We start from the raw sequence: 25642 nt of genomic DNA on the forward strand, positions 1-25642 counted from the left end.
CGAGGAATTTTTTGCTTTGAAATTAAGTTTTTCGTACCTTTCACCTTATTGTGTTTTACAAATCATTCTAAGAGATATAATCAAAACCTATCGCATAGTGTTTTCTTTGAACTTTGGAAAGCAAACTATATGTTCATGTTCAAGGAATTTTAATGACGAGGCATATAAAATAGTTTTGTAATGAAGAAATAAATAGACCCACAAACTAAGATTGACCCAAGAAAAAAGGCCACGAAGCAAGTGGAGCGCCGAAGCGACACATGAGCAATCTAAAAAAGGATGTGGTTACGCTCACCTTAGTAGATTTTTTTTTTTTGCTTATAAATGGGATCACAAGTTACCATCATACGACTCATAAAAACACACACAATGAAAATGTTGATGAACCTCGTTACGTTTGTTCTTCTCTTCAATGGTTGCGCGGCCAACAAAGTGGCAGATGCTCTGATTCAAAAATCTTGCAAGGATGTTCCAAAGTTTACAGGTTTGGTAAGCCAATGGCCAAATTTCGAAAAGGATTGCGTTGCATCTATCAAAAAGAATCCGGAGAGCCAGAAAGCGAGAAATATCGATGATTTGATCATGGTAGGAGCAAATAACGCCATCTCATACTTAAAGAACGTGAAAAGAATTGTGGAGAAGATTATAAAAGAGAGGAAATATAAGAGTAGTCTTAGTAAGAAGTCGTTAGAAGATTGCCTCAAACTTTACTCCAAGAGCTCTCACTTATTAATCTCAGGTTTGAGTTACCTCAAACAGGGGAATTTCGATGAGGCTAAAAATGCTTTTAAAGATGCACAGGAAGCACCGATATTTTGCGAATTGAAATTCAACGGCGACAATCAACAAATATCTCCCGTGAAAAAAGAGAATAATCTTCTTTTAATAATGATTTCAATTCCTGGGCTGTTTATTATGAAAGTGGATATCGATTCACCGGGGACAATCAACAAATGATTTAAACGTATTCATGATCTGCTTAACCAATTTCGTTTGAGATAATAATGTTTGATAAGATCAATGTATTTTCAAATTAATATCTTAAACTGTTGAAATAGAAGTACAATTTAGAATTAATTCTAACTTTTCCCTAATAATTACAATCATATCAAATGCCATTAACATTAAAACTACTCCTTTAATACATCATTAAGAGGCTTTCTCCAAAACTTACTTTGTACAGATTACCTTTGATTTGTTCCCCAAATAAATTGATACTACAAATACATCTAGTTAGTTGATACAACTAGGTGTTTTGCCCGCTATGCAGGCTTAAATATTTTCATAATTTTTGAAAAGTTTTTTGTACACTATATTTATTATACTAAAATAAATCTTAAAATAACTTAATATTATATTTTTAATTATATAATTAAAAAAATGATTTGATTAATATTTAATTATGTAATTTTTGTTTTTAACTTTTTATTAAAATACTTTTTCAGATAACAATACAATGTATATATATATATATATATAAATTATCTCTTTTTTAATTATATTTTTAGATTTTGGATAATTCAATATTATATTTTTAATTATATAATTAAGAATTTTATTTGATTAATATTTAGTTATATAATTCATGTTTTTAACTTTTTACTAAAAGACTTTTTCAGATAACAATACAATATATACATAATTTGTCTCTTTTTTAAATTATATTTTCAGATTTTGGATAATTCATACTATTATTAATTTTAATCAAGTATCAAATCAAATAAATTAAAATTTTGTTTTTATTTTTTTAATTTAGTTATAAATTTTATTTGATTGATATTTAGTTATATAATTCATGTTTTTAACTTTTTACTAAAAGACTTTTTCAGATAACAATACAATATATACATAAATTATCTCTCTTTTTAAATTATATTTTCAGATTTTGGATAATTCTTACTATTATTAATTTAATCAATTATCTAATCAAATAAATTAAAATTTTGTTTTTATATTTAATTTAATTATACATTTTATTCATTAAGGGTGTAAACGTTATTAACCACTCTAACTTTTAACGTGAGAGTTTGATTCCAAAAATTTATTTCGCAAATAACAATATAGATAAGAATAATCAAAAACCGGACCTTTTAAATCCAGTCATAAACCGCACGTATATTGACTTTTTGTAATTGAACCCTACAAAGTCATTTTCTTCAAAACCAGTAATAAACCAACTGAAATCAATCAGTTATAAACCAAACATTTTAAAACCACTTAGTTATAATCCTTACTCATTTCAATATCCATTTTTATATGCTAAATTTGGAAAGTAGGTTGCACACTGTCAAAACCTAAATAGTGAACCGAACCAAACAGACCAATAAAATTAAATTGAAGAAAATACACTATTAAAATTCGGTTATCAATTAGTATTTAAAACGGTTTAACGAATTTGGAAGTGATATATTCAAATCAATATGTGAAGATCAACTTTTGTATTAATGAATAGTATAGTCAAAGAATATATGAAGATGGTGTCACAAATGTTAATACAAATCAATAATAACTTAAAAATCACGTCATATCTTACAAAATATTGTAAAAATCTTAATAAAGAAACAACTTACTTATATTACACAAAATTTTAGCAAAAAAAATATATTTACTTATATCACTTGAAATGCTCATTTTCTATTTCTAATTCTAATAGTATATATTTTCAAGATTTTATTCTCTCCTTTTTAAGTGTTGTAAATGTGGATTTATTTTTTATATAAAATAAATGGGAAGACATATAAATTGAAAAAAAAATCAATAGTATTTAAATAGATACATTAACATACATAAAATATTAAATAATTTAATTTAATCAACCAGTCATTAAATTTATCTTTTATAAATTGAGAATTCAAATGTATAATATCAAATATATATATATATATATCAAAAGAGATACACGGGCGGACGCACGGGTCAAAATCTAGTTAAACTTAAAAGAGAGGAAGTTTGTTTCATCTTAATGTTTGTGTGATGCTTGTGATGCGCTGAATTAGTAATGGTTATCATGAGTTGGCTGAATTAGTCGTATGAAATCTGATTTGGTATATTTATGTGTTACATAACTATTATTTGTGAATGGCATTGCAAGGCAATAGCGGTTACTTGTTAACATTTGAATCTGTTTCGGGGCATAATTGGTATTGTAACTAACTTGAAGCCCAAATTATCCAAAACGTTGGGTGACATAATTTATTGGGGTTTTTTTTTGTGGGGAAATGTTTTCTATACATTAATCGAATGAGGATGATTTCAATTCTATGTATGAGCTGCAGAGTTTGGTTGTTGGTTAAATAGACTTTTATATAAGAAATTTATGCCTATGTTTGGGGATTGAACTCATTTCGCTAAGTATATTTAGTAAATTGCACATTCAAAATCAGCCTTGACAAATTTGCTGGCATCAACACTTGTTCATCTATAAATCCTATGATTCTCCAAATACTTCTTTGTTATAGCATTTAACCCTTGTAGGTGTATATTCTTGTTGAGTAATGTCATTAGCATCTGCAGACAATCACAACTTAGAAAATTGTTTATAGTTTTACATAAATATAACTAGTCTCACTTAATTTTTGAATCGAAAGTAGTGACTGAATAACTTGGTCATTTATGTATATGTACTACTTTTTCCATGCGTGTTTTAGGAAATGAATCTCATGTAGACAAATCAAGAAGAGGGGGATGTTTGTTTTTCATGTTTGTTTTTCATGAATATGTAAATTGTTATCTTTAAAATATATAGATAAAAGCATATTATACATCGATAAATATTGGGAAACTAGTTTTTTTTTTTTTTGTCACAAAACAACTTCATTCAATTCAAACTTAGTTCGGTGGGGGGAGTAAATTCCCAGCCACTTCATGCCCAAATACAATCAAAGCGTTTTTAGCTAGCAAATCTGCATTAACATTCTTCAATCTAGGAATCCAAAAGAAAATGGCGATCTCGAAATCCCTTGCCATACAAACAATGTCTTGAACAATCCCATAGAGTTCCAGCGGTGGTTCGTTCCGGTTTATCGCCGTGATCAGTTGGCTCGAGTGCGATCTCGAAATCCCTTGCCATACAAACAATGTATTGGGAAACTAGGAAAGATTTCTCTCCCAGGCACGAAAATCAAGCTAAGTCTTTGCTCTTCGGTCCATAGTCTCGTTCCCTCATAATCCGACCGTTTTGTTTCACCCTTTTGTAAAGTTGACCTTCTTCTTCTTTCTGACACACCACCTACCTCGTCCTTTTATCCTTCTTTTAGAATATCCTCAGACCAACCCACTGCTTTACCCGGCGGTTTTTAGCCTGGTGTTTTCGCCGGTGGGCGGAAAACCACCGCACGTTCATGAAGAGGAGGCGTAGCTCCCTCCCGCTCTGACCTTACCACCGCTAGGATCGACGGTACTCTCCTAGACGGTCGCGACGGTCGCTACAGTCTCCCTGAGACCCCCCCCCCCGAACGTTTTTCAATTACTTCCTCTAAAAGTTACCACTGCTACGGTATGTCTCGACGATACACCAAGGACGAAAACGCAAAGGGGCCTGCCCCTGAGTTATCGCAGGGAGGCCGCATGAGGATTAGAGCACCGGATCTTGATACATCAGCACTGATTCAAGACAACTCTCTCACGCTGATAGGGCGTGTCACTAACCCCCAAGAACAAAAAATCTGGACTCTGATTTCAGACCTACCCAAGAAATGGAACCTTGATAAGGAGGTTTCCGGCTCAGACCTAGGTCATGATTGTTTTCAGTTTCGTTTTGAAAGTGAGGAGGATCTTCGGATGGTACTCGCAAATCGTCCCTACCATTTCTGCCACTGGATGGTTATTCTGCAGAGGTGGGAGCCAACTATCTCCCGATCCTTCCCCTCCCATCTCCCATTCTGGATCAGTTTAAAGGGTCTCCCGCTCCACTACTGGCACCAGAAGATGATATACAAGATGGGACATGAGCTCGGTACTTTGGAAGACTATGAAATATCCAAGACCTCTGCACGTATGAGAATCCTCTTGGATGGCTTACAACCCATCACGATCGAAGCAATTGTAGAATATGCATCGGGTGAGGAGAGTTTAGTTTCTCTCGAGTATGAGGGGTTGGAGAACCACTGCACCTTTTGCTATCGCCTAACCCACCTGCGTACAGACTGCCCCCATGCCCCTGCTTCTCTACCAGCAGCAACGGTAGACGAATCTGCTAGTTTACAGCGACTAGCATTTGCTAACTCGGCTGCAGCTCAAAGCGCACAACCTGGCCCTCTCACCCATCTAAGCGCGGAAGATACAAGGAATGTCGCTCATGAGGCTGAACCTTTCTACAGGAGACGGGATCGTCATGGAAGACCTTTTGGGGATAGGGTGTCCACCAAAGCTCCGCTGGTGCAACCACTGAGAAACAAAATTACGCCACGTCAGGGAGCACTCTACTCCGAAAAGGGAGAACATCACAGAGAACAACAGCGGCATTTGTCTCCTCCATACACTAGACACAGAGAACATAGGCGTGCTAGCCGGGAGGATAACTCACAGCTGTATAAGCGAAGGATGGAACCAGTAGTCCGCCATCCAAGAGCTCCAAGAGCTCCAAGCGCCACATCAAGAGATACAGATGTAGCGCTTCTGCAACCCAGGCCACCGGTGGAGCGCAACCTAAACCTTACTGACTTTCCCCCTCCACCACCACTCCCTCGCATCCCAACTACTGATGAAGTCATGGATGATCTCCGGGAGGTTACCTACCAGTATGTTAACTGCCCTGATCCTACTGAAAGTGCAGCTCGTCGACAACGGGTCCTAGATGGCGAAGCTAATGGCTTAATGGAGGAGACTGCCGCTAGGATCATAGCACAAGCAAAGGAGACGGCAGGGGCATCCTCTTCCCAAGCTGTGGGAGAAGAAAATATGACTAGGCACGGGGTGTTAAGACTTCTCTCACCGGCAAATGAGGAGTCATTACAGGTCCAAGCGACTCTGCCGGCACTGCCGAGAGGCGAAGCCCGTCCTCCAGCTCCAAAAAGAAGAACGACATTATCACGCCATCTGAATGGCTCGGTTTCAAGGAAAAATAATCTCTCCAGAACCCAGAGACTTTCTGGTACGGGCAATGGTAGAGATACCACGGTGGGGCCTTCACGACGAACGCCTAGGTCCTCTATCAGGCGCTCCAACGCACCTAGACAGAGGCGCTCAACGCAAATAACCCCCTCGCCTAATCTGCACCCACCAAATGCTTCCTCTCCGGATATAGCTGCAGGGCAAAGGAGGATTCGATCAGAACTACAGGATGAGCAGCAGGGGGATTTTCATTCCCCATATCCAAAGCTTCCTTAGCCTCGGTAAGCTGGAACTGTTGCGGGTTGGGGAACCCCGAAACAGTCCAGCGAATAAAGGATATGCAAAAGAGCATATCTCCACACATTCTGTTCCTCATGGAAACTAAAAATTCAGATGAAAAGGTCCTTAAGGATCTTGAGGAAATCCCTTTCGATCACCACTTTTTAGTTTCACCACATAGCCCGGGAGGGGGAGGCTTAGCGCTGTTATGGATGAATGAAGTCTCCATATCCGTACTCTCATCATCGCATAATTTCATTGATACGTCTATTACTTATAAGGGAACTAGCTTCAACGCAACCTTTACCTATGGAGAGCCGGAAGTCTCCAAACGGCAACAGGTTTGGGATCAAATCTCACTGTTGGGGCAAGGGAGAAATGGTCCGTGGATGTTAACGGGAGATTTCAATGAGATACTGGATAGTAATGAGAAATCAGGTGGCAGATTGCGACCCGAAAGTTCCTTTGCTGCTTTCCGGAACTTCCTGGCGGAAAACGACCTCTTCGACCTTAGGCACACCGGGAATTTCCTGTCTTGGAGGGGTAAAAGAGGGGATCATCTAGTTCACTGCCGCCTAGACAGAACCCTAATCAACAGTGCATGGTTCGATGCGTTCCCGCAAGGTCACTGTCACTACCTTCGATTTGAGGGATCCGATCACCGTCCAGTTTACTCGGTTTTTGATTCGAAACGGGGGAAGAAGGGAAATCTGTTCCGCTTTGATAGGCGTCTAAAGGATAATGTGGAAGTCAGAGATCTTATTAATGCAGTATGGAATACTGGAGCTCCACTCTCGGTTTCTCAACGCATCTCCGCAGTTAGACGAGCCATAGCTCGGTGGAGTAGAGAACACCACCTCAATAGCCGAAAAACGATTGAATCTCTGCAAGGTCTTCTGGACTCAGCTATGTCCTCGCCTGATACGTCGGAAGATTCGATTAGGTCCCTGAATAACCAACTCCTAGCTGCATATCAAGCGGAGGAAGCGTTCTGGCGACAGAGGAGCAGGCTCCTGTGGTTGGCTTTGGGCGATAAGAACACAGGGTTTTTTCACGCTGTCTCCAAAGGACGCAAAGCTAGGAACAGGCTCACGGTTCTGGAAAATGCCGAAGGTATCGCCATGTATGAAGAACACCAGTTTGCTGAGGAGATAGCCAGTTATTTTGACCTCATCTTCACATCTCAGAATGCTAGTGCAACGGAAGTGGTTTCACGTGCTTTATCTCCTAAGATCTCCGAAGTTACAAACAGAAGACTTACTGCCTTGCCCTCAGCCATGGAAATTAGGAACGCTCTCTTCTCTATTCACCCCGATATGGCCCCGGGACCCGATGGGTTCTCAGCCTGTTTTTTCCAAGCGAACTGGCCGACGGTGGGAGATGCTATTGTTAAAGAAGTCCAGACTTTCTTCACGACAGGACGTATGCCAGACTCCATCAACTCAACACATATACGCCTTATTCCAAAAACACGAGAGGCAAAAGCGGTGTCTGACTTCCGGCCTATCGCGCTCTGCAACGTCTATTACAAGGTGATCTCCAAGTTGCTCTCGCTTCGTCTCAGATCGGTTATGGGAGACATTATCTCAGACAGCCAGTCGGCTTTTCTACCGGGACGAGCAATTTCGGATAACGTGCTGATCACTCATGAAGTCCTTCACTACCTGAAGACCTCCGACGCAAAGAAGCATTGTCATATGGCGGTTAAAACCGATATGAGTAAGGCTTATGATAGATTAGAGTGGGAATTCATACGTCAAGTGTTCGATCAGCTGGGTTTTGATGCGGTATGGACTCAATGGGCTATGCAGTGTGTGACTACAGTCACATACTCCTTTCTCGTTAATGATTCAGTGCTAGGAAACGTCCAACCCCAGCGAGGGATAAGACAGGGCGACCCTCTATCTCCATATCTGTTCATTCTTTGCGCGGAGGTTCTATCCGGCTTATGCTCTGCCGCGCAGAACAGCGGAGATCTATCTGGTATAAAAGTGGCCCGGCAGTGCCCTAGGATTAACCATCTCCTCTTCGCCGATGACACAATGTTCTTTGTTCGAGCCGATATACGAAGTTGTCATACTCTTAATGCGATTCTGAAGGACTATGAGCTTGCTTCAGGTCAACAGATCAATACCTCCAAATCTTCTGTCTTCTTTTCCGCTAGAACACCACAGGGAACCCGCCTCAGGGTTAAAAACATCCTTGGTATAGCAAAGGAGGGAGGTGTGGGAAAGTATTTGGGTCTGCCGGAGCTCTTTACCCGCAAAAAGAGTGATCTTTTTTCTTCCATTGTCGATCGTATTACTTGTAAGGCGGCATCCTGGTCCACCAGACTTCTATCAGGGGCCGGTAAATTAACAATGCTGAAGTCGGTGCTTTCATCTATGCCCAATCATGCTATGTCATGTTTTCTTCTTCCAGCTGGTTTGTGTGCGAGAATTCAGTCGGCCCTAACACGCTTCTGGTGGGATTCTGATCCGACCACAAAGAAGCTGTGCTGGATCTCTTGGGATTCCATGGCTCAATCGAAGCAAAGTGGAGGCTTGGGTTTACGGGATATACAGGCTTTCAATGTAGCAATGCTCGCGAAACTGGCGTGGCGGATTCTTACAAGACCTGAGAGTCTGTTGAGCCGTATTTTGCTTGGTAAATATTGTCATGGCGCTGGTTTTTTGACAGTCCAATGCCCTTCATCACCATCCCACGGGTGGAGGGGGGTTCTTGAAGGACGTGATCTGATTCTGAGACATCTAGGGAAAGCTATAGGGAACGGGAACTCTACGAGCATTTGGGGAGAGTCTTGGATATCTACCACAGAGGATTTAAGACCCTATGGACCGACACGGGAACAGGACAGAGACCTAGTAGTAGCAGACCTGCTTACCAGGGGAAGCCGCGAATGGATACCAGCAAGAGTGGAGCTTATTCTCCCAGAGGTAGCACACTATATCTATCAGATCAAACCAAGCACTTACGATGCGGAGGATGCTTTCTGTTGGCAGAAGACTCGCACTGGTGTTTACAGTGTCAAGACGGGATATTATGCAGCCATGGAAGCAACGGAACGGCTGGCGTTAGACCCCACAGTCCCGGATGAATTCAACTGGAAACGCCATATCTGGTCCATGTCCACTTCGGAAAAGCTGAAACTCTTTGTTTGGAAGCTATGCAGGGGAGCTCTGGCCCTGGGGGCCAACTTACAGCGAAGAGGTTTAGCTCTACAAGCTACCTGTCCACACTGCAATGCCTTGGAAACGGCTCTCCACCTTTTCTTCACCTGTCCTTTCGCACAACAAGTCTGGAGACTTGCTCCATTAACAGCTCCTGTGGACTGGCTCGACATCAACTCGCCATACCAAGCGCTTATCAGTGCCAGTTCTCTCATTTGCTTACCGCCAACAGGACTGACTACCAACATCGTTTCATGGGTTCTGTGGGGTATCTGGAAGGCAAGAAACCTCCTTACTTTTGAGAACAGAGCTATCCCCGCACATAAGGTGATGACTGTCGCCATCTCCTCTGCTCGTGAGTGGTCCTCAGCTCAACTAGCAAACGCCCCAAAGACTTCAACAACAGCAGGCTTGGTCATGCCTCCGATGCTCCCCCGACCACTGCTTACCTGCAACTCCGACGCCTCCTGGATACAGGCGACGAAAATGGCGGGTCTTGCTTGGGTTCTTTCTGATTCAAGAAATGACCAGGTTCATACGGGTCAAGCCCGCTCTCTTTCTGTGTCATCACCACTCATGGCGGAAGCTTTGGCGATCAAGGGATTGCTCCTGGCGGCTTCACACCTCTCTTCACCAAACGTCTGGATAAAATCCGACTCCTTAGAGCTCATCCGAGCTATCAACTCGAATACATTTCCTATGGAGCTCTATGGAGTTCTCAAGGACATCGAGTTCCTATCTGCACCTTTTGATTTCATCTTCTTTTCGCATGTCTCAAGATTATGTAACTCTCGAGCTGATTCGTTGGCGAAGAATGCTCTGTTATGTGATTGTTCTATCTTGTACTGATCCCTTTATCTTATATAATTCAACTGTTGTTCAAAAAAAAAAAAAAGTATTGGGAAACTAGTTTTTTGATGAAATAAATGAGACAGGTTTGTGGAATGAGAAAAATTAAAGGAATATTTTTATTTGATATTAGAGATCGTTTTTAACATTTTACCTTATTGTTTTATAAATCATTTTAAGAGATATCATCACAACACACAGCCTCTCGTGTTTACAAAAATAGTTTTAAATGAATTAGTAAGTAGGCTCATAAACTAAATTGACCCAGTAAAAAATACAACGAAGCAAGTGGAGTGGCCACGCGAGTCATAAGCCATCTAAAAAAATCATGTGGTTACTGTCATGTTCACAGATCTTTTGTTTGCTGTTAAATGGACTCACAAGGTACAAATATACCACTCATAAAAAAACAATACACAATGAAAATGTTGATGTACATTGTTGTGTTTGTTCTTCTCTTTACTGGTTGCATGGCCAACAAAGTGGCAGATTCGCTGATTCAAGAATCTTGCAAAAACATTTCAAAATCTATATTAGTGGACACCATTCCAAATTTCGAAAAAGATTGCATTGAATCTCTCAAAGCGAATCCGGAGAGCCAGAAAGCGAGAAATGTCGATGATTTAATCATGGTAGGAATGAATAACGCCATGTCACAGTTAAGCAACGTGAAAACAACTGTGGAGAAGATTATAAAAGAGAAGAAATATAAGAGTAGCCTTAGTAAGAAATTGTTGGAAGAGTGCCTTAAGCTTTACTCCAAGAGCGCTCACATGTTAACCTCAGGTTTGAATTACCTCAAAAAGGGGAACTTGGAGAAGGCACAATATGAAATTAATGATGCAGATGAAGCACCGGTATTTTGCGAGTTGAAATTCAACGGCGACAATCAACAGATATCTCCCGTGAAAAAAGAAAATGATCTTCTCTTAACAATGATCAACATTCCTTATATGTTACTTATGGAACATAATTTATAGTCTAGTGGAGCTGATAGGCCAGAATTTTAAAAGAGGTGTTAAGTGATTTTTACTGAAAAAAGTGATGAAAATATAAATAGTTCTCATTAATAATTTTATTTTGTGTGTTAAATTCTTCTTTGTTTGAATAATGTAATCAAATGATATTTGCGGATTCTTAGGAAATAATTTGTATCAGAATATTATGATGTCGATTACAAACTATAAACAAATGAACAATAATTCAGCTGTCAGTTTATGAAAAATCATATCGATTTTTCCCTCATTTCAAGTATATTTTTGGTATTTTAGATATTTTATAAGTTTTGGGTTTGAGTTTTTGGGTATAGTTTTGGGTTTCAGATAAAATTTTTGATTTTTAAAAATATAATTCGGATAATCGGATAAAATTTTGGATATTTTTTATGTTACTAGGTTAGGTTTTGGGTAAAATTTTGGATTTTTTGAATGTTTAAATATTTTTAAGTATTTTTTTGTGTTGGACCGGACCCGACAGGATCCGAACCTAATCCGACTCATTCGAACCGAACCGATAAATTCTAATTACACTATTGAGTCCAAATATCTAAGATCTGAATTTATCCAGATCCAATAGGATCCGAACCAAACCGACAAATTCTAGTTATTCTGTTGAGTCTAAATATTAAGATCTAAAGAACTCAGACCCGACAAAATTCATCTCAAACCCGATTCGAAGGCCCGAATACCCGATCTACCCAACGCCAATTGGACCCTCAACTAAAAACAAGGGTAACAAAAACCCCACTTTATTTTCATATATTAGTTAAGAGATAACATGGTAAACAACAATAATAAACTAACTTTTGTTTTTTTGAGCAACAATAATAAACTAACTTAGTAGTGAAAACTGTCCCAAAATGTAATAAAAACTTAGAATGTGGCCCTATGTGTAAAACACTCTTCTTCTTATAGTGAACAATGTTGAGTAAAAAAGCACTATTTTAACAGACTTCACTAGACTTGTGTCCGCTTCATATCTTGAAATGTTTTCCAGATTTCATTAGACTTGGATCTCTTCTTCTTCCTTCCTCCCCTTCTATTCGATGAACACCAAAGCAAGGGATGAGATGTGTGCTTGCTTTCTTTTAACATTCCCTTAAGATATGCTGGTAGAAGTCTCTTTAACATTTTCCTCAGCATTTTCATCTCCTTCAGTCTTCTTTCCTTTCTCGTTAAACATATTTTTAGGGCCTTCAACATACATGCTCCTACAAGGCGTGGCTCTTCAAGGCGATTTTAGTGGTTCTTGACCATAGAAGATAGTTGTCTCCTTTGAAAACCACATAAAGAGTAAGTTGCTTCTGAGAATCTATTGGGAAACATAATGTAAACAGAGTATAAGGTGTTTGATTTTGTGGAATAGATAGATCTTCAAAAGCTAACTTGCTATGATACAATGTAGATTTTGGTGAAAATAAGGACAATTTGTTGAAGATAAAACAAAGGAAAAAACCAAGAGTGAGAGTAAGAGTAAGAGAAATAAAGCTTTGGGGAAGAAGATGAGATTATGTGTTATTTTTTGTGTGGTTTACATGAGACATAAATACAAGGGTAAATTTTAGCATATCATGGAGGCATGTAATGGGGACTCGATCTGGTCAGCCATTGATCTGTACTCTTCGGGAGTCCTTCATTGATGGGGATGATTTGATCTTCATGATTAATGGGCTTTCCGAGCACGGCTATGATTTGTGAATCCTTGAACATACTCGTCAATTGCTTTAGATCCTTTTGTCCAATATTGTCGAGCTGTTGTTTGAGTTGTTTCAACTGACCACGGCTTGGTTTTGCGTAAGTGGAGGCAAGCGTACTCCAGACTTGAGAAAATGTGGTTGTCGTGGAGAGAATGTTGAAAGGCAACCGAGATAGAGCGCTATATATTAACTTGTCTTGGCGCTTCCATAACATAAATGCAAGGTTTGTAGTGACGACTCCATTGGTGGTGATGTTTGCAGCGTGGGAGACGTCTAGCTCTTTAATTAATATTCATCGAGCAAGGCATGAACTTTGATATTCCACATGAGATAGTTGGTTGAGCTTCGTGACATCATCATGTTCACGTTGAGAAGAGAAGACAACAATGGTGTGTGTGAAGGAGATTTACATGGCCGATAGTGGAGGAAGGAGAAAAAGATGAAGTGTTGAGGCGATAAAAGTGGGTGGCGGCCACATAAATATTTTGTAGGTCTTTAGGATTGCAGTTCTGATAACATATTAGGCAATGATGAATATCCCATAATATGAAGAGATGTACAATATATACATATATTTGAGTTTAAGACTATTGATAATTACGACATGGTCCTTAATCTAATTTATCCATATAAAACTAAGTTTGACCCAAGAAAAAAGGCAACGAATCAAGTGGAGTGGCAACGCGAGACATAAGCCATCTAAAAATAGCATGTAATTACTCTCATGTGAGCAGATTTTTGCTTGCTTTTATATGGGATAAAAAAATTACAATATACGACACCACAATGAAGATGTTTCAAAAAAACACAGTGAAGATGTACTTATTTTTTTTTGTTTTTCTCTTCAATAGTTGCACAGCCAACAAAGTGGCAGATTCTCTGATTCAAAAATCTTGCAAGAAAATTACAAAGTTTCTAAATAAGGACAGCGATTCAATTTTCGAAAAGGATTGTGTTGCATCTCTCAGAGAGAATCCAGAGAGCCAGAAAGTGAGAAATATCGATGAACTGACCGTGGTGGGAGCGAATAATGCCATATCAAACTTAACGAATGTGAGAAGAATTGTGGAGAACATTATAAAAGAGAAGAAATATAAGAGTAGACTTAGTAAGAAGCTGTTGGAAGATTGCCTTAAGCTTTACTCCAAGAGCTTTAAATCGTTAACTTCAGGTTTGAATTACTGCAAAGTGCGGAATTTCGGGAAGGCGGCAACTAATTTTACTGAAGCACAGGATGCACCCATATTTTGCGGAATAAAATTCAATGGCGACAATAAACAGATATCTCCCGTGAAAAAAGAGAATGATTTTCTCATAACAATGATCGAAATACCGTTGCAGTTTGCTGCGGATATCACACATAGCCATTAGTGGGATATTCGCCACGGTAAAAGATTAAAATAAAAACAATAAGGAAGAAATAAGCTAGTGGAGTCTTACATCTCTATTGGAGGACTGGCTTGGCTTCGCCATACCCTCGAGCAGGAACTGAGAAACTCTGCCTAACCTCACGGTTCTTAGGTTGGTTTCTAGCTCCTGGATCTCTCTCTCCTTCATTTGTTGCCATACCTCACTAGTATCTTCTTTTCTTTTGTTGCTAGTTCTCTTTTCTTCCATAGTACGTTATGTTCCTTGACCCAGAGGGTCCTTACTCAATGAAACTAAGTGTTTAAAAAGAGCTAGTGGAGTCTCTCATTAGAAATAAATTAGGTTTTTGGAGATTCTTACCAGGCTAGCGTCCAATTAAGGATAAGGGTGTTAAGTGAGTTCTACTAAAACAAATGTTATAAAAATATAAGGGAAAATTGTTTTTTTAGAGCAAAAAAATGATAACTATGTCCCTTTAGATTAATCTCATATACTTTATGTCCTATTAGACTAATTATTTTCAAAATGACAATAATACCCTTAAAATTGTAATTTTTAAATATAATAAATAATGAATTCATTTTTTTTTTGTTTTTTTTTAAATCGATTTTTTTTAAAAAAATATGGAAGTGAATATTCTCAAATATTTTGTTTCCATATTTTTAGGAACTGATTTCTTATTCGTAGAATACATCTAATCTGTAGAAATCGGTTTCTACAGGTTTTTAGAATTATAGTAATGGGGGTGATTGGTTGGGCTGTAGAAAGTGACTTTAGCTTTAATTTTCATCTACAACCTTAAATACTACCAATCATGCTTTATCTTGGTTTTTAAAGCTACAACCAAAAAATTAAAACTACAGCAAAAACACACAAAAAATGGCTGTAAACATCTTATTTTCTAAAGCCCCATTTTTTTAGCTGTAGGAAATTTTAAAGCTACATCATTTAAAGCTAAATCAAAAATCCTACAGACAAAATATTAAAGTAAATTTTCTACAATTACAACCCAACCAATCACCCCCAATGTGTAGATTTTGATTTCTACATATTTTAGATTTACAGTAAATCTATAGAAGTCGGTTTCTACGTGTTTTAGATTTATACTAATGTGTAGATTTTGATTTCTAAAGATTTTAGATCGGTAGATTAAGCGTGGAATGTGTATTCTAAATATTTTTAGAATACTCTTATTTACGTAGATCACATATTCTAAACATTGTAGATTCAATGAAAAAAGTGGATTTCGTTTTCTACTTCGTAGAATGTCATTTCTACTTTATTTAGAATATAATCTAAAATTTATGATTTAAACTTTTTTTAGAACTGAAAAAATACCACTACGTTCATATAGGTATTTTATCAATAGTTATTATTTTTCCAAAAAAAATTTGTTTATAAAACTATTTATTAAATTTATTTTCAAAAATATTAAAGAGTATTATAGACAAAACTTGCACAAAATAGATATTAGTCTAAAAGGACATAGTTATCATTTTTTTTCTCTAAAAAAACAATTTTCCCAAAATATAATTAGTTTTCACTAATAAGTTTGTTTTTTATGTTAAGTTTTTTTTTTGGTTTGGATCATGTAGTCAAATGATATTTGCTGGTTATAAGGAAATTATTCATATAAAAACATTTGTTTTTGACTAAAATATAGAACATATTATGGCATCGATAACAAACTACAAACAAATGAAGAATAACTAAATTGTCAAATTATGAACAAATGGTATCAATTTTGTTCATTTGTCAAGTATAAATAACCACCCCTTTCGTTCCCTTGATAACAAATTTAAATTGTGTGATATTGAATGTCAAATCTCAAATGAATAAAAATACTTTGCAAAACCATTAAACTTCATCATAAAATCATACACAAATTATAGACAAATTTATAAACAAGTTAGTCGCAACTTTTCTGTTTCTTCAATAATATAATCATGATATATGATGGGCGTAAAGTAACTCAGAAGTAATCTTTTTTTTTTCAACTGGTAGGATTATAAACATAGTACAAAGTAGAAGTAAGATACAAAGCTGTATACACAAAGCCTCAAAGACAAGTGAGGAAACGATTTGTAACACATTACAAGAAAATCACTACAATATTGTACAATTATATAAATATGATTTAGGATGACAAAACAAATTAAATTTCCCAAAAAAGTATATTGAAGGAAAACGGACCTCCGATTCAGCTAATCCATGGAGACTTCGTTAAAAAAAATGAGCAGAGACCGGAGAAGGGTCCAGGCTGGAAACGTAACGCACAAGGAGAACTCTATTAGACGTCGCAGATGCACTTGTTAAGGAAAAAAAGATGTCCAAATACAATTTTGTTAATGAATTTGAACGGCGCTTTACGTGTTTATTTGGTTTAAGCTAAAATTCAATGTGACATGGCAAATTAGTGGTTTCTTATTGGAGGATTAAATTAAATGATGTGACACTCTCCCCCATTCCCCTTTTAGTAAGAAGAATCAGAATATATATATTTTAGAATATAGATTTTGGTTTGTTTGTTTTTGACAACAATTTAAAGTTTTCTACTTTATAAAACATCCCTTAAATATGTCGATGTAGATTCAAAGAAAACGTTTTGACCACATTCATGAGATGATATCGAAAGCACTTAACCATTAAACATAAAGATAAACATTAACCCAGATTTTTAATAAAAGTTCACCCTCCATTAAAACTAGACAAGAAAGACCATACAAACCTGCCCTAGCAGTCGACACGCAAGAGAAACGATAGACACGGATAAGGCAAAAGACATACGATCGACTCTCAATGCAACGTCTCTTTTTTTTTTTTAACCAATTCGATCTTTTGTAAAGTTTTCAACCATTTTTAGATGTTTATTCTATCACACTTTAAATTTTTATTTTGCATGGTTTCTTGGTATTAGTTATTATAAAGTTTTATTTGTTATAATGACAATTTAAAGTTTGTTGTATTAAGAAAACGCCCATTAAAATATCTCGTTACAGACATGTTTTTGATGACATTTACGTAGAAGAAATTAAAACACGTACTTAACCATAAACGATAAAAGATGATAAACACAAACCACATGCAACAAAGTCCACGTGCACGTAGATACATTTATTAAAAACCAGAAATGAAAAAAAAAAGTGAAAGAGAAGACTAGACCATAAACCTTAACCAGACGCAAGCTGACATAGTTCAATCATAAGAGTGATGATTACTGATCATTGTTGTTGAGAGGAGGAGGTGAAACACGCACTTTAAGAACACCAAACTCTGCATCCCAAGCGATGTTGTGGTCAAGAAGTGGAATCCCATGGGAACAACATGTACGCTTGTTGACGGCACCAATGAAAATACGGCAACTCTCGTCGTGCTCGTACACGATCTTGTTCTCAGCAATGAACTTGAATTCATTCTCATTTGGTAGCACGAATATGTCGTCGCTAGAAACACCTGGTAGATCCACAGAAAAGTGATAACATCCGTCAGATGTTCGTGCTGAAGTGAACGTTCCCTTGCGACCTTTCACCACAAACGGATGATCCTCCACTTCAATCATGTCAATTGCAGAATCACCTATATCATATCTTCCAGATTTGCCTATGAACCACAGCAAATGAAACATTTAAATTTACAATAACGATAAGCAAAAAGGTGTGATTTTGAATTGAATGGGATTCGAACCTGTGTTAGGAGGCAGAAAGTGAGTACACTTGTTGTCATGGTCCTTCACCTTGACCCTTGAGAGAATCATCCTCAAGACTCCATCTTTCATCTTGGCCTCCACGCCGGTGATCTCACAGCAGTCACAGCCCAGACCGGCGGTCCCGGAGTACTCACGAACGTCGTCAACCTTGTCGCCGGCGCGGAGAGTTTCTTCGCCGGAGAAAAAGACAACCTTTTGTCTCACGGCGTCGACTCTGTAGCGGATAGCGTCGTCTGGAACGCCGGGCAAGTCGACGCGGACGTAGAGGTTGTCGTTGTGAAGGACTTTGATTTCCATGAAACCCTTTGGACCGTATCTCTGGAACTGATTGTTGGTCGCGTGGAGCCTCCCTGTTACATTACAAAAGAGAACGTAGACAGAGTCAAAGAAGATACTTATTACAAATGAAGATTACTAAACAAACGAAGCTCAACAAGAAAAAGGAAACTTTATTCTTCATGGAGGTAGAGTAAATCTTTATAAAAAGTTTCATGTTAAATAGAGCCAAAGAAGAGACTAGCAAACTAAGATCAATAAAAAATGAAACTTTATTTTCATATGGAGGATCGTCTTTGCAACAAGTTTCATGTTAAAAGAAAGATGTAAATACTGTGGAAGCAAAGACGTTTCATTTGTTTATAACTTTGAAACTTATGAACATTGATTTATTGGAAACAAAAACATGTCGTTATATCCCTAAGAAAGAAGAGATAAGGAGAAAGAAAGAGACACAGACCAGGGATGTAAGGAATCCTCGACAAGTCAATGACTGAAGCCATCTCTCTTCTTCTTCTTCTTCTTTCTCTTTCTTTTTCTTTTTCTTTCAACTCTCGGTTGCGTAAAAATGGATTATGATTTTGTTGTTTGATATACTAATATAAACGAAGCAGCTCTAAGACAAAGTAGGAGGAGGCTCTTTGACTGGTCATCGCTTGCTAAATGTTACCTGTTATTTTTTAAAACATTTTAACCAGTGTTAAAATAATTTCATTCCTTTTATGAATTGTTACCGTGGTAAGAACCAAAGAGTACGTACTACAGCTGTCTATCTCTTTTTACTGCCTATAGCTCTTCTTCAATGTCTTTTTGAATGAGACAAAACAGTGAAATGAGGCAACCTCGTCTCTCTCTTTATTTCAAAACTTTTTTACAGAAAGATCATTAATGCATGCTAGAGGCTGCATCGCTGACGTCAATGATTCTCTTAGGTTAAAACAATGAGCTGTCACTCTTTTTTACTCCTTCCTTATTTACTTTTCATATACGACAAACAAAAGTTAACAATGCAATATGCAACGTCTCCTTTCCTTGTTTCTAGATCAACTTCTCTCTTTGTAACAACCGTTTTTAGATGTTTTTGCATGGTCATTTTAAAATTTATTTGCTCTGATTACAATTACAATTTTGCTGTTTTAATAAAACACCAATTAAATATCTCGTTATAAACTCAAAGACATGTTTTTGATGACATTTACGTAGAAGAAATTGAAAAAGACACACTTAACCATAAACGATAAAAGATTAACACAAACCACATGCAACAAAGTCCACGTCACAGATACACATTTATTAAAAAAACAGAAACGAAAAAAAAAAAAAGTCATAGAGAAGACTAGACCATAAACCCTAGCAAGACACCATAACGAGAGGCAAGTGCCACGACACACGGAGATAAAGACAAAAGACGTACGTACGGGCTCACATCAAACCATGTCGTCTACTGTGGTCTTGAAGTTCAGCACCTTCTTCTCGATGGTAACCGCCTTGGCATTCACGCGCTGGATCTTGGGAACGGTGATCCAGAGGACTCCGTTGACAAGCTTAGCCCTAGCTTTCTCCATATCGTAAGCCACTGGATCGAACACCATCGTCCCTCCGTATTTGCGTCCGTCGTAGCCGTACTCGGGCATGTCGGGTTCGCCGGCGAAGAAGTGGAGGTTTCTGCCGTCGATCCAGTAGGTGAGGCTTGACACGGTGCAACCAGGCGTGTCTATCCTAGCAACGCGTGCGGTCTTCGTCTCCTTCACCTCGTACACAGACTGGTTACCGCTTTTCTGGAACTGGTTCCTCGCTACAACACACGCACACACAAAAAAACGTATCCGTACGACAGATCAGTCACTGAATAGAAGATTTGGTTACAGATAAACAAATAAAATAACAACTTTTGTAAGAAAAATAATGTGTTTAAGGAAGAAGAAGACGTACGGATTGGTGGAAAGTGTTTCGGCCAGTCTTTGTGGGAATATCCTGGGCCTCCGCCGGAGCTGCCTGCTTTGTTCATCCTCGAAACGACGCTGTTTTAGCTGTTTTTCTTTTGCTTTTGTAAAGTGGAGTGTGTAAAAAAGCGAGTGTACAAGGATAGTGTGTTTTACTTGCTTTATTTATAGCGGAAGGGGAGACTGATGAGATTGTAGGTTTGGAAAGGCTTCGATTAACCTATCATGGGCCTAATAAGCAGCCCATTAGGTTGATCTCCAGATGCGCCTTTCAAAAACTATAAACTCGTTACTTCCAATTTAGTCCTGTTTCAAATACCTTTACAACATCACTAATTTAATGGTGTATTTACTAACTCAAAAAAATATTGAGAAATAAAGAGAACATTCTGATCTCAAAAGTAATGACAATTTTATTCCTTTTTTCTATTTCACAATTAATTGTATTATTAAAAAAATATCATAATGTAAGTGTGATTTTCCTGGTAAAATACAATTAAGGATGCTATTATGATATTATTATCTACTGAATACCGAAGATGTAAAAATAATAAGAAAAAGCTATTATGATATTTTCCTGTGAATCGGTCTTTGTTATTACAGTCAAGACAGAGAGTCCATCTTGTAAAATGTAGCTTCTCAATTACTTCACAGAAATTACTATATCAATACACAGCTTTATATAAGAAGATACTAATTCTAATATTTATGGATTTCTAAATCAATAAAAATATATAAATCAAAAACACCTCCTTAATCAACATTTATCTACTATTTATTTTAAGTTTTTAACTAAAAAGGCAAGAAACAACGGAGTACACAAAGTAAAAGAGTGATAATAGGCCAACGGCGTAAGCGGAGTGGTAAAGCGTGACATGAGCACTCTACAAAAAAGGCGACTGTGTTATAGTTACCAATCACATTTCACAGAAACATCAACCATATCATTTTTTTTTAAGTTTCAGTAATTATAGTGGATCACGAAACTTTCTCCAACAATCGATTCTTCTCATTACAATCCTCTGCTTCTCTCGTAAAGAAAACAAAAAAAATGAAATTCTTGATTAACCTTGTTATTATGTTCTTTCTCCTCATAAACATTTTCACAGCAAACACACAATCTCTCATTCAAACTTCTTGCAAGAAAGCTGCAGCTAGAGACCCGAAACTCAGACTCGATTTCTGCATAAAGTCTCTAGAAGGGCACCAAAGGAGCAAAACCGCACAAAGCCTGGGCGAATTAGCCACGGCCTCGATGAAAAACGCTGGGATGAGGTCGAGGAGATTGGAAGCAAAGGCTGACAAGATTCTCGAGGAGAAGAACTACGGGAAAGGCAGTGTTCTCGGAAAGCTAATCAAAGACTGCGCCATGATTTATAAAGACAATGCTGTGACCTTGAAGGAAGCTGTGACAAGCGTTAGAGTGCGTGATTACAAAACAGCAATCTTCGTTATGAGTTCTGCACTGAATGCGACGAGATTTTGCGAAACTAGATTCGAAACAAGAGACCCGCCTCGGATATCTCCGTTTACAAGAGATAACGAGTTTTTGACTCAGATGATTCTTATTCCTTTAGATTTTACAAAAATGTTGAAATGAATATACTTAAAAGGTGTAGTTTTAACATATAATAACCTTGACAATGTACCTTACAGAGTAATCACTGTAGAAGCAATGCTCGTAGCCTCTATAGCCTTCTAAAGGTCTTGAGCAATGAGTTATCTGCATACATTACAGACCACAGAAGCTTTAGTTAAACTGAAATGTTTGTAGCTATTGATAAACTTGGTGCTTATACACTACATTTTCCGGTTTAGATACATTACCCCGGTACTTAAGTTTATTCAATCCGGTTACGCAAATCCAAACCGAAAGAAAGAAAACATAAACAATTCAAATCAAAATCTTTTGAACAAATCCAAAATTGATACCTAAACCAAATCTAACCAAAGCGAATGTACTATTTCATAAACCGAAAACAAACCGGTTCAGAGACCTACCAAGCCGTACAAGTTTCATACAAGAGTATAACGCAATAGTTTCTGTTTTCTTACATGCGTGCAATGTGAAGCCCATCGTCATCTTCTTCTTTACTCTTCTCTTCATCATCATCATCATCATCATCATTGTCACGGTTGTAGTTACTTGATGACCCCAACAAGAAAGGTTGATCCTTAAGAATCGAAACCTGATCCATGGGAATAGCATTTCTCTTATAGTTCCACACCAACATCGACGTGTAGTCCTGAGGCGAAACCAGACCATTCTCTCTGATAAACCTCTTCTGCTCCTCCAAAGTCTTCGGCTCATCAAGCCTTAAGTACTCCATCAGAAACTTCTCGTGCTCCGGCCTCCAGTTAGCCGGAAAAGGCGAGTAATCAGTCTCAGGAACAAGAGACATTCTCGTGTAAACAAGCCCATCAATAGACTCAGCAAGTCCCATTCTCAACAGATTGTTATACTCCGGAGACAAACCTTTCTTCTCCTTCAAGGGGCGACTCAGATTCCTGGAAGCTCCTTTATACACTTTGGCACGTGACCTAAGCTTATACTTCGCAGCATAGAGCTTAGCGAGGGAGCCACGGACGATATAAGAGCAAAAGTTCACAATCTTCTTCCGGTTATCAGCAAACCGGTACCACTCAGCAACTGTAGTCAGAAACTTATTCATCTGCGCGTTGGTGTGAGCTTGAGTAGCGTGGAACATTCTGAAACAAGGCTGAGGATCAGGATCACGATCTCCTTTTATAAAATTCAACTTCCTAAACTGTTTAATACACTGCTTCAAACTCGCTGTAACTGACAAAAGCGTCCCGACACCTTTCTCGCTTATGATCTTCCCTCCAGTCGCCGTATACCTCAAAGTCGGATACACAACACGCCGACACAGAACATGATCAAGAAACATTATCCCTTTCGTGATATGCTCTATAGGGAGATTCTCATTATCCAGCCTCAGCATATACTTCTGATCAACAAACTCAATCAACTCTTTCCTCAACGTCGCGGCATCAGCTCTCGGTCCACGAACACCTATCAGTATATGCCCTCCGTACCTAACGTAATCCATTTTCCTCGTCTTATCAGGACCGCTCGTAGGCACAAACTCAGGCCAAGAAGTGTTCCCTTGATCACTACCTTCACCTTCGGGGCTGTTCCAGATAACGTCGCTCTTAGAAGGACGGTAAAAGTCTTTAACTTTCGCCTCCATGTAACGGTCAAGCTCGTCGAGACATACGTTAACAAGAAGAGGACTCAGTATCCCACAATGTCCCCACTGAGGAGACTTGTTAGCTTCTTCAGGAGCGAAACCGAAGAAAGTCTCTAACCAGTAAGGATCAGGCTTAGGCTCATCATCAGCCAAGACGCGTTTCTTCTGATACTTTCTCTTCTTAGTCTTCTTCTTCTCATCTCCTTCCACCTTACTCGTTGTAACAACGGGAGTAACCAACGCGGATTTAATCAAGTCGATGACTTTCTTATCTCTAACATCTCTCATCAACGAACTAACCACAAACCCAACTTTCATCCCGTCCAAAACCACACTCAAGTCTCCTTTGAGATACCACAAGTAGCCAGCGAAGTTCCTACGAATCACTCTCAAGACCGTATGCGCCGTCCTCCCGGGGCGAAACGCGAAGGACTTCTGCGAGAACCGGGACTCGTAAACCGGCTCGAGAATCATGAGCAACACTTCTTGGACGATCCGGTCCTGGAAGGGAGTAGGCTGGGTGGTGGTTAAGAGGGCTTTGATCTTGCGCTTGGAGAGAGACTCGTAGTCGGTTTTGTCGCGGGGGGATTTGATGTAGAAGTCGAGGCGAGCGCCCCACTTGAAGCGGTCGTCGAGGACGGAGTTTCGGAGGGAGAGGAGATTCTCGAGAGCGGGTCGGTGGATGGAGCTGCGGGGGACGTAGGCGCCGAGCTCGTCGCAGGAGACTTTCTGGTAGGCGAGGACCCAGAGCTCGAAGCGGCGGAGGAGGGAGGTGAGGTTGGAGGAGGTTTTGTGTGGGGATTTGAAGTTTTGGAGCCACATGTGGGAGCAGAGGGAGACTCCGTCTTCTTTGAGGAGGTTGGTTGGGTCGTCCGGATCTGGGGGGGGGTGGTGGTGAGGGGAGAAGTAGGAGAGGGAGCGGAGGAGAGTTGGTGGAGTGGTGATGATTGAGTGTTTGAGCCATTTGGTTGGAGCTATGATAGAGAAGCTTCGGCGCATTTTTTTGTGTGTGTGGATGATTGAGGAGGAATCAGAGATTGAGATTGAGAGAGGGAGAAGTTCTTACAGAGATGAATTAAATCGGAGGATTGATGGGAGAAGAAGAAGCTTCTTCAGAGGAAATGGTGGAGGAGACTGGTAACCCTCGTTAAACCCCAATGTAGTTCTCGCTTAGCAAAAGCTATTACATGTGTGGGGCAAATGAATTGGGCCTTTAAAAGGCCCAATAGTTATTTTTTTGGTCAAACAAGGCCCAATAGTTGTTAACTTCATTTTCTCAACTCAAACCCAAATCGTTTATTTTATTTCCTTACAATTGTGATATTAAAATAAGTTTTATATTCCTGAATTGTGATATGGTAGGGTCGATGATATTAGCGAAAACAAGTTGTCATAACTGTTAGCTCGTACGTTAGTTAACAACTATCAGTTGTATGTCAGTATGTAATGTGTATCAGACGAATAGTCGAAATCCGAATTTGTTTTCAAACTTAAGAAAATATCTTATCATCATATTCATACGGATATGGTTAGAAGCTTAGCATTGCCGTCTCTGGGAAGATAAATTGAATCTTTTTTTTTGCTAAGAAAAAAGGTGTTTTCACCTCTTTGCCGGGAACCCAAGCATTGTAAATAGTCCCTCCCATCGTGAGTTGAACCCAAGTGGCGGAAGTTACAGCTGCAACCCCTTTACCACTAGGCCAACTCAACGTTGGTAGATAAATTGAATCTTTGAGCTTGGTAAGAGATGAGAAATAACTAAAGTAAACTTGGGAAATAAAAGAAAAACCTTTTTGTTGACAGTTATACCAACAAGAAAAGCAGATGTACAGCAGAACAAACAAGAGAGTTTTAAAGGTGTACAGATGTACACAAAGAATCAAAGATTTGGTAAAATCCTATAAAAAGAAACCAACAGTGTTGGTAGGTCGGCTTGGTTAATGCTTTCTTTTTTGTTCTGTTGCTTCTTCTCCCATAATAGCAAAAAAAAATACTTGAGAAAATCAGATACTGAATATTTTGCTTTTCTAATCTCTCTTTCCCTGTATTGTTAGAGATCAGCTTTTATAAAAGATGTAGTTAGGCGGAGGTAT

At 38.5% G+C, this 25642-nt stretch overlaps 6 protein-coding genes across 7 annotated transcripts; 3 read left to right on the forward strand and 3 right to left on the reverse strand.

Moving 5' to 3' along the window:
* The first annotated feature begins 375 nt into the window (after positions 1-375).
* On the forward strand, positions 376-957 carry LOC103827679. Its single transcript, XM_009103213.2, has one exon. The coding sequence runs from the start codon at positions 376-378 to the stop codon at positions 955-957; it is 582 nt and encodes a 193-aa protein (XP_009101461.2).
* A 9817-nt stretch (positions 958-10774) lies between these two features.
* On the forward strand, positions 10775-11329 carry LOC103827680. The gene has a single exon (XM_009103214.3). It carries the CDS (start codon positions 10775-10777, stop codon positions 11327-11329), a length of 555 nt encoding a protein of 184 aa, XP_009101462.3.
* A 4192-nt stretch (positions 11330-15521) lies between these two features.
* Positions 15522-18970, reverse strand: LOC103827682. The gene is made up of 3 exons (XM_009103215.3): positions 18855-18970; positions 18097-18468; positions 15522-18012 (listed from the first exon to the last, which is right to left on the reverse strand). The coding sequence occupies exons 1-3, from the start codon at positions 18895-18897 to the stop codon at positions 17627-17629; spliced, it is 801 nt and encodes a 266-aa protein (XP_009101463.1). The 5' UTR covers positions 18898-18970; the 3' UTR covers positions 15522-17626.
* A 584-nt stretch (positions 18971-19554) lies between these two features.
* Positions 19555-20632, reverse strand: LOC103827683 (14.7 kDa heat shock protein). Its single transcript, XM_009103216.3, has 2 exons — positions 20327-20632; positions 19555-20189 (listed from the first exon to the last, which is right to left on the reverse strand). The coding sequence occupies exons 1-2, from the start codon at positions 20400-20402 to the stop codon at positions 19822-19824; spliced, it is 444 nt and encodes a 147-aa protein (XP_009101464.1). The 5' UTR covers positions 20403-20632; the 3' UTR covers positions 19555-19821.
* A 673-nt stretch (positions 20633-21305) lies between these two features.
* On the reverse strand, positions 21306-24605 carry LOC103827684 (nuclear intron maturase 2, mitochondrial). Of its 2 annotated transcripts, none has more exons than XM_033272354.1 (3): positions 22393-24605; positions 21987-22060; positions 21306-21743 (listed from the first exon to the last, which is right to left on the reverse strand). In XM_033272354.1, the coding sequence occupies exons 1-2, from the start codon at positions 24546-24548 to the stop codon at positions 22057-22059; spliced, it is 2160 nt and encodes a 719-aa protein (XP_033128245.1). In that variant the 5' UTR covers positions 24549-24605; the 3' UTR covers positions 21306-21743; positions 21987-22056. The 2 variants fall into 2 exon arrangements, with proteins under 2 accessions (XP_033128245.1, XP_033128244.1); XM_033272353.1 differs by having other exon boundaries at positions 21306-21908.
* LOC103827685 (pectinesterase inhibitor 12) lies at positions 21389-21937 on the forward strand. The gene has a single exon (XM_009103219.2). It carries the CDS (start codon positions 21389-21391, stop codon positions 21935-21937), a length of 549 nt encoding a protein of 182 aa, XP_009101467.1.
* Positions 24606-25642: the final 1037 nt, after the last annotated feature.

Source organism: Brassica rapa, chromosome A06 (assembly GCF_000309985.2).
Source record: "Brassica rapa cultivar Chiifu-401-42 chromosome A06, CAAS_Brap_v3.01, whole genome shotgun sequence".
Taxonomy (NCBI): domain Eukaryota; kingdom Viridiplantae; phylum Streptophyta; class Magnoliopsida; order Brassicales; family Brassicaceae; genus Brassica; species Brassica rapa.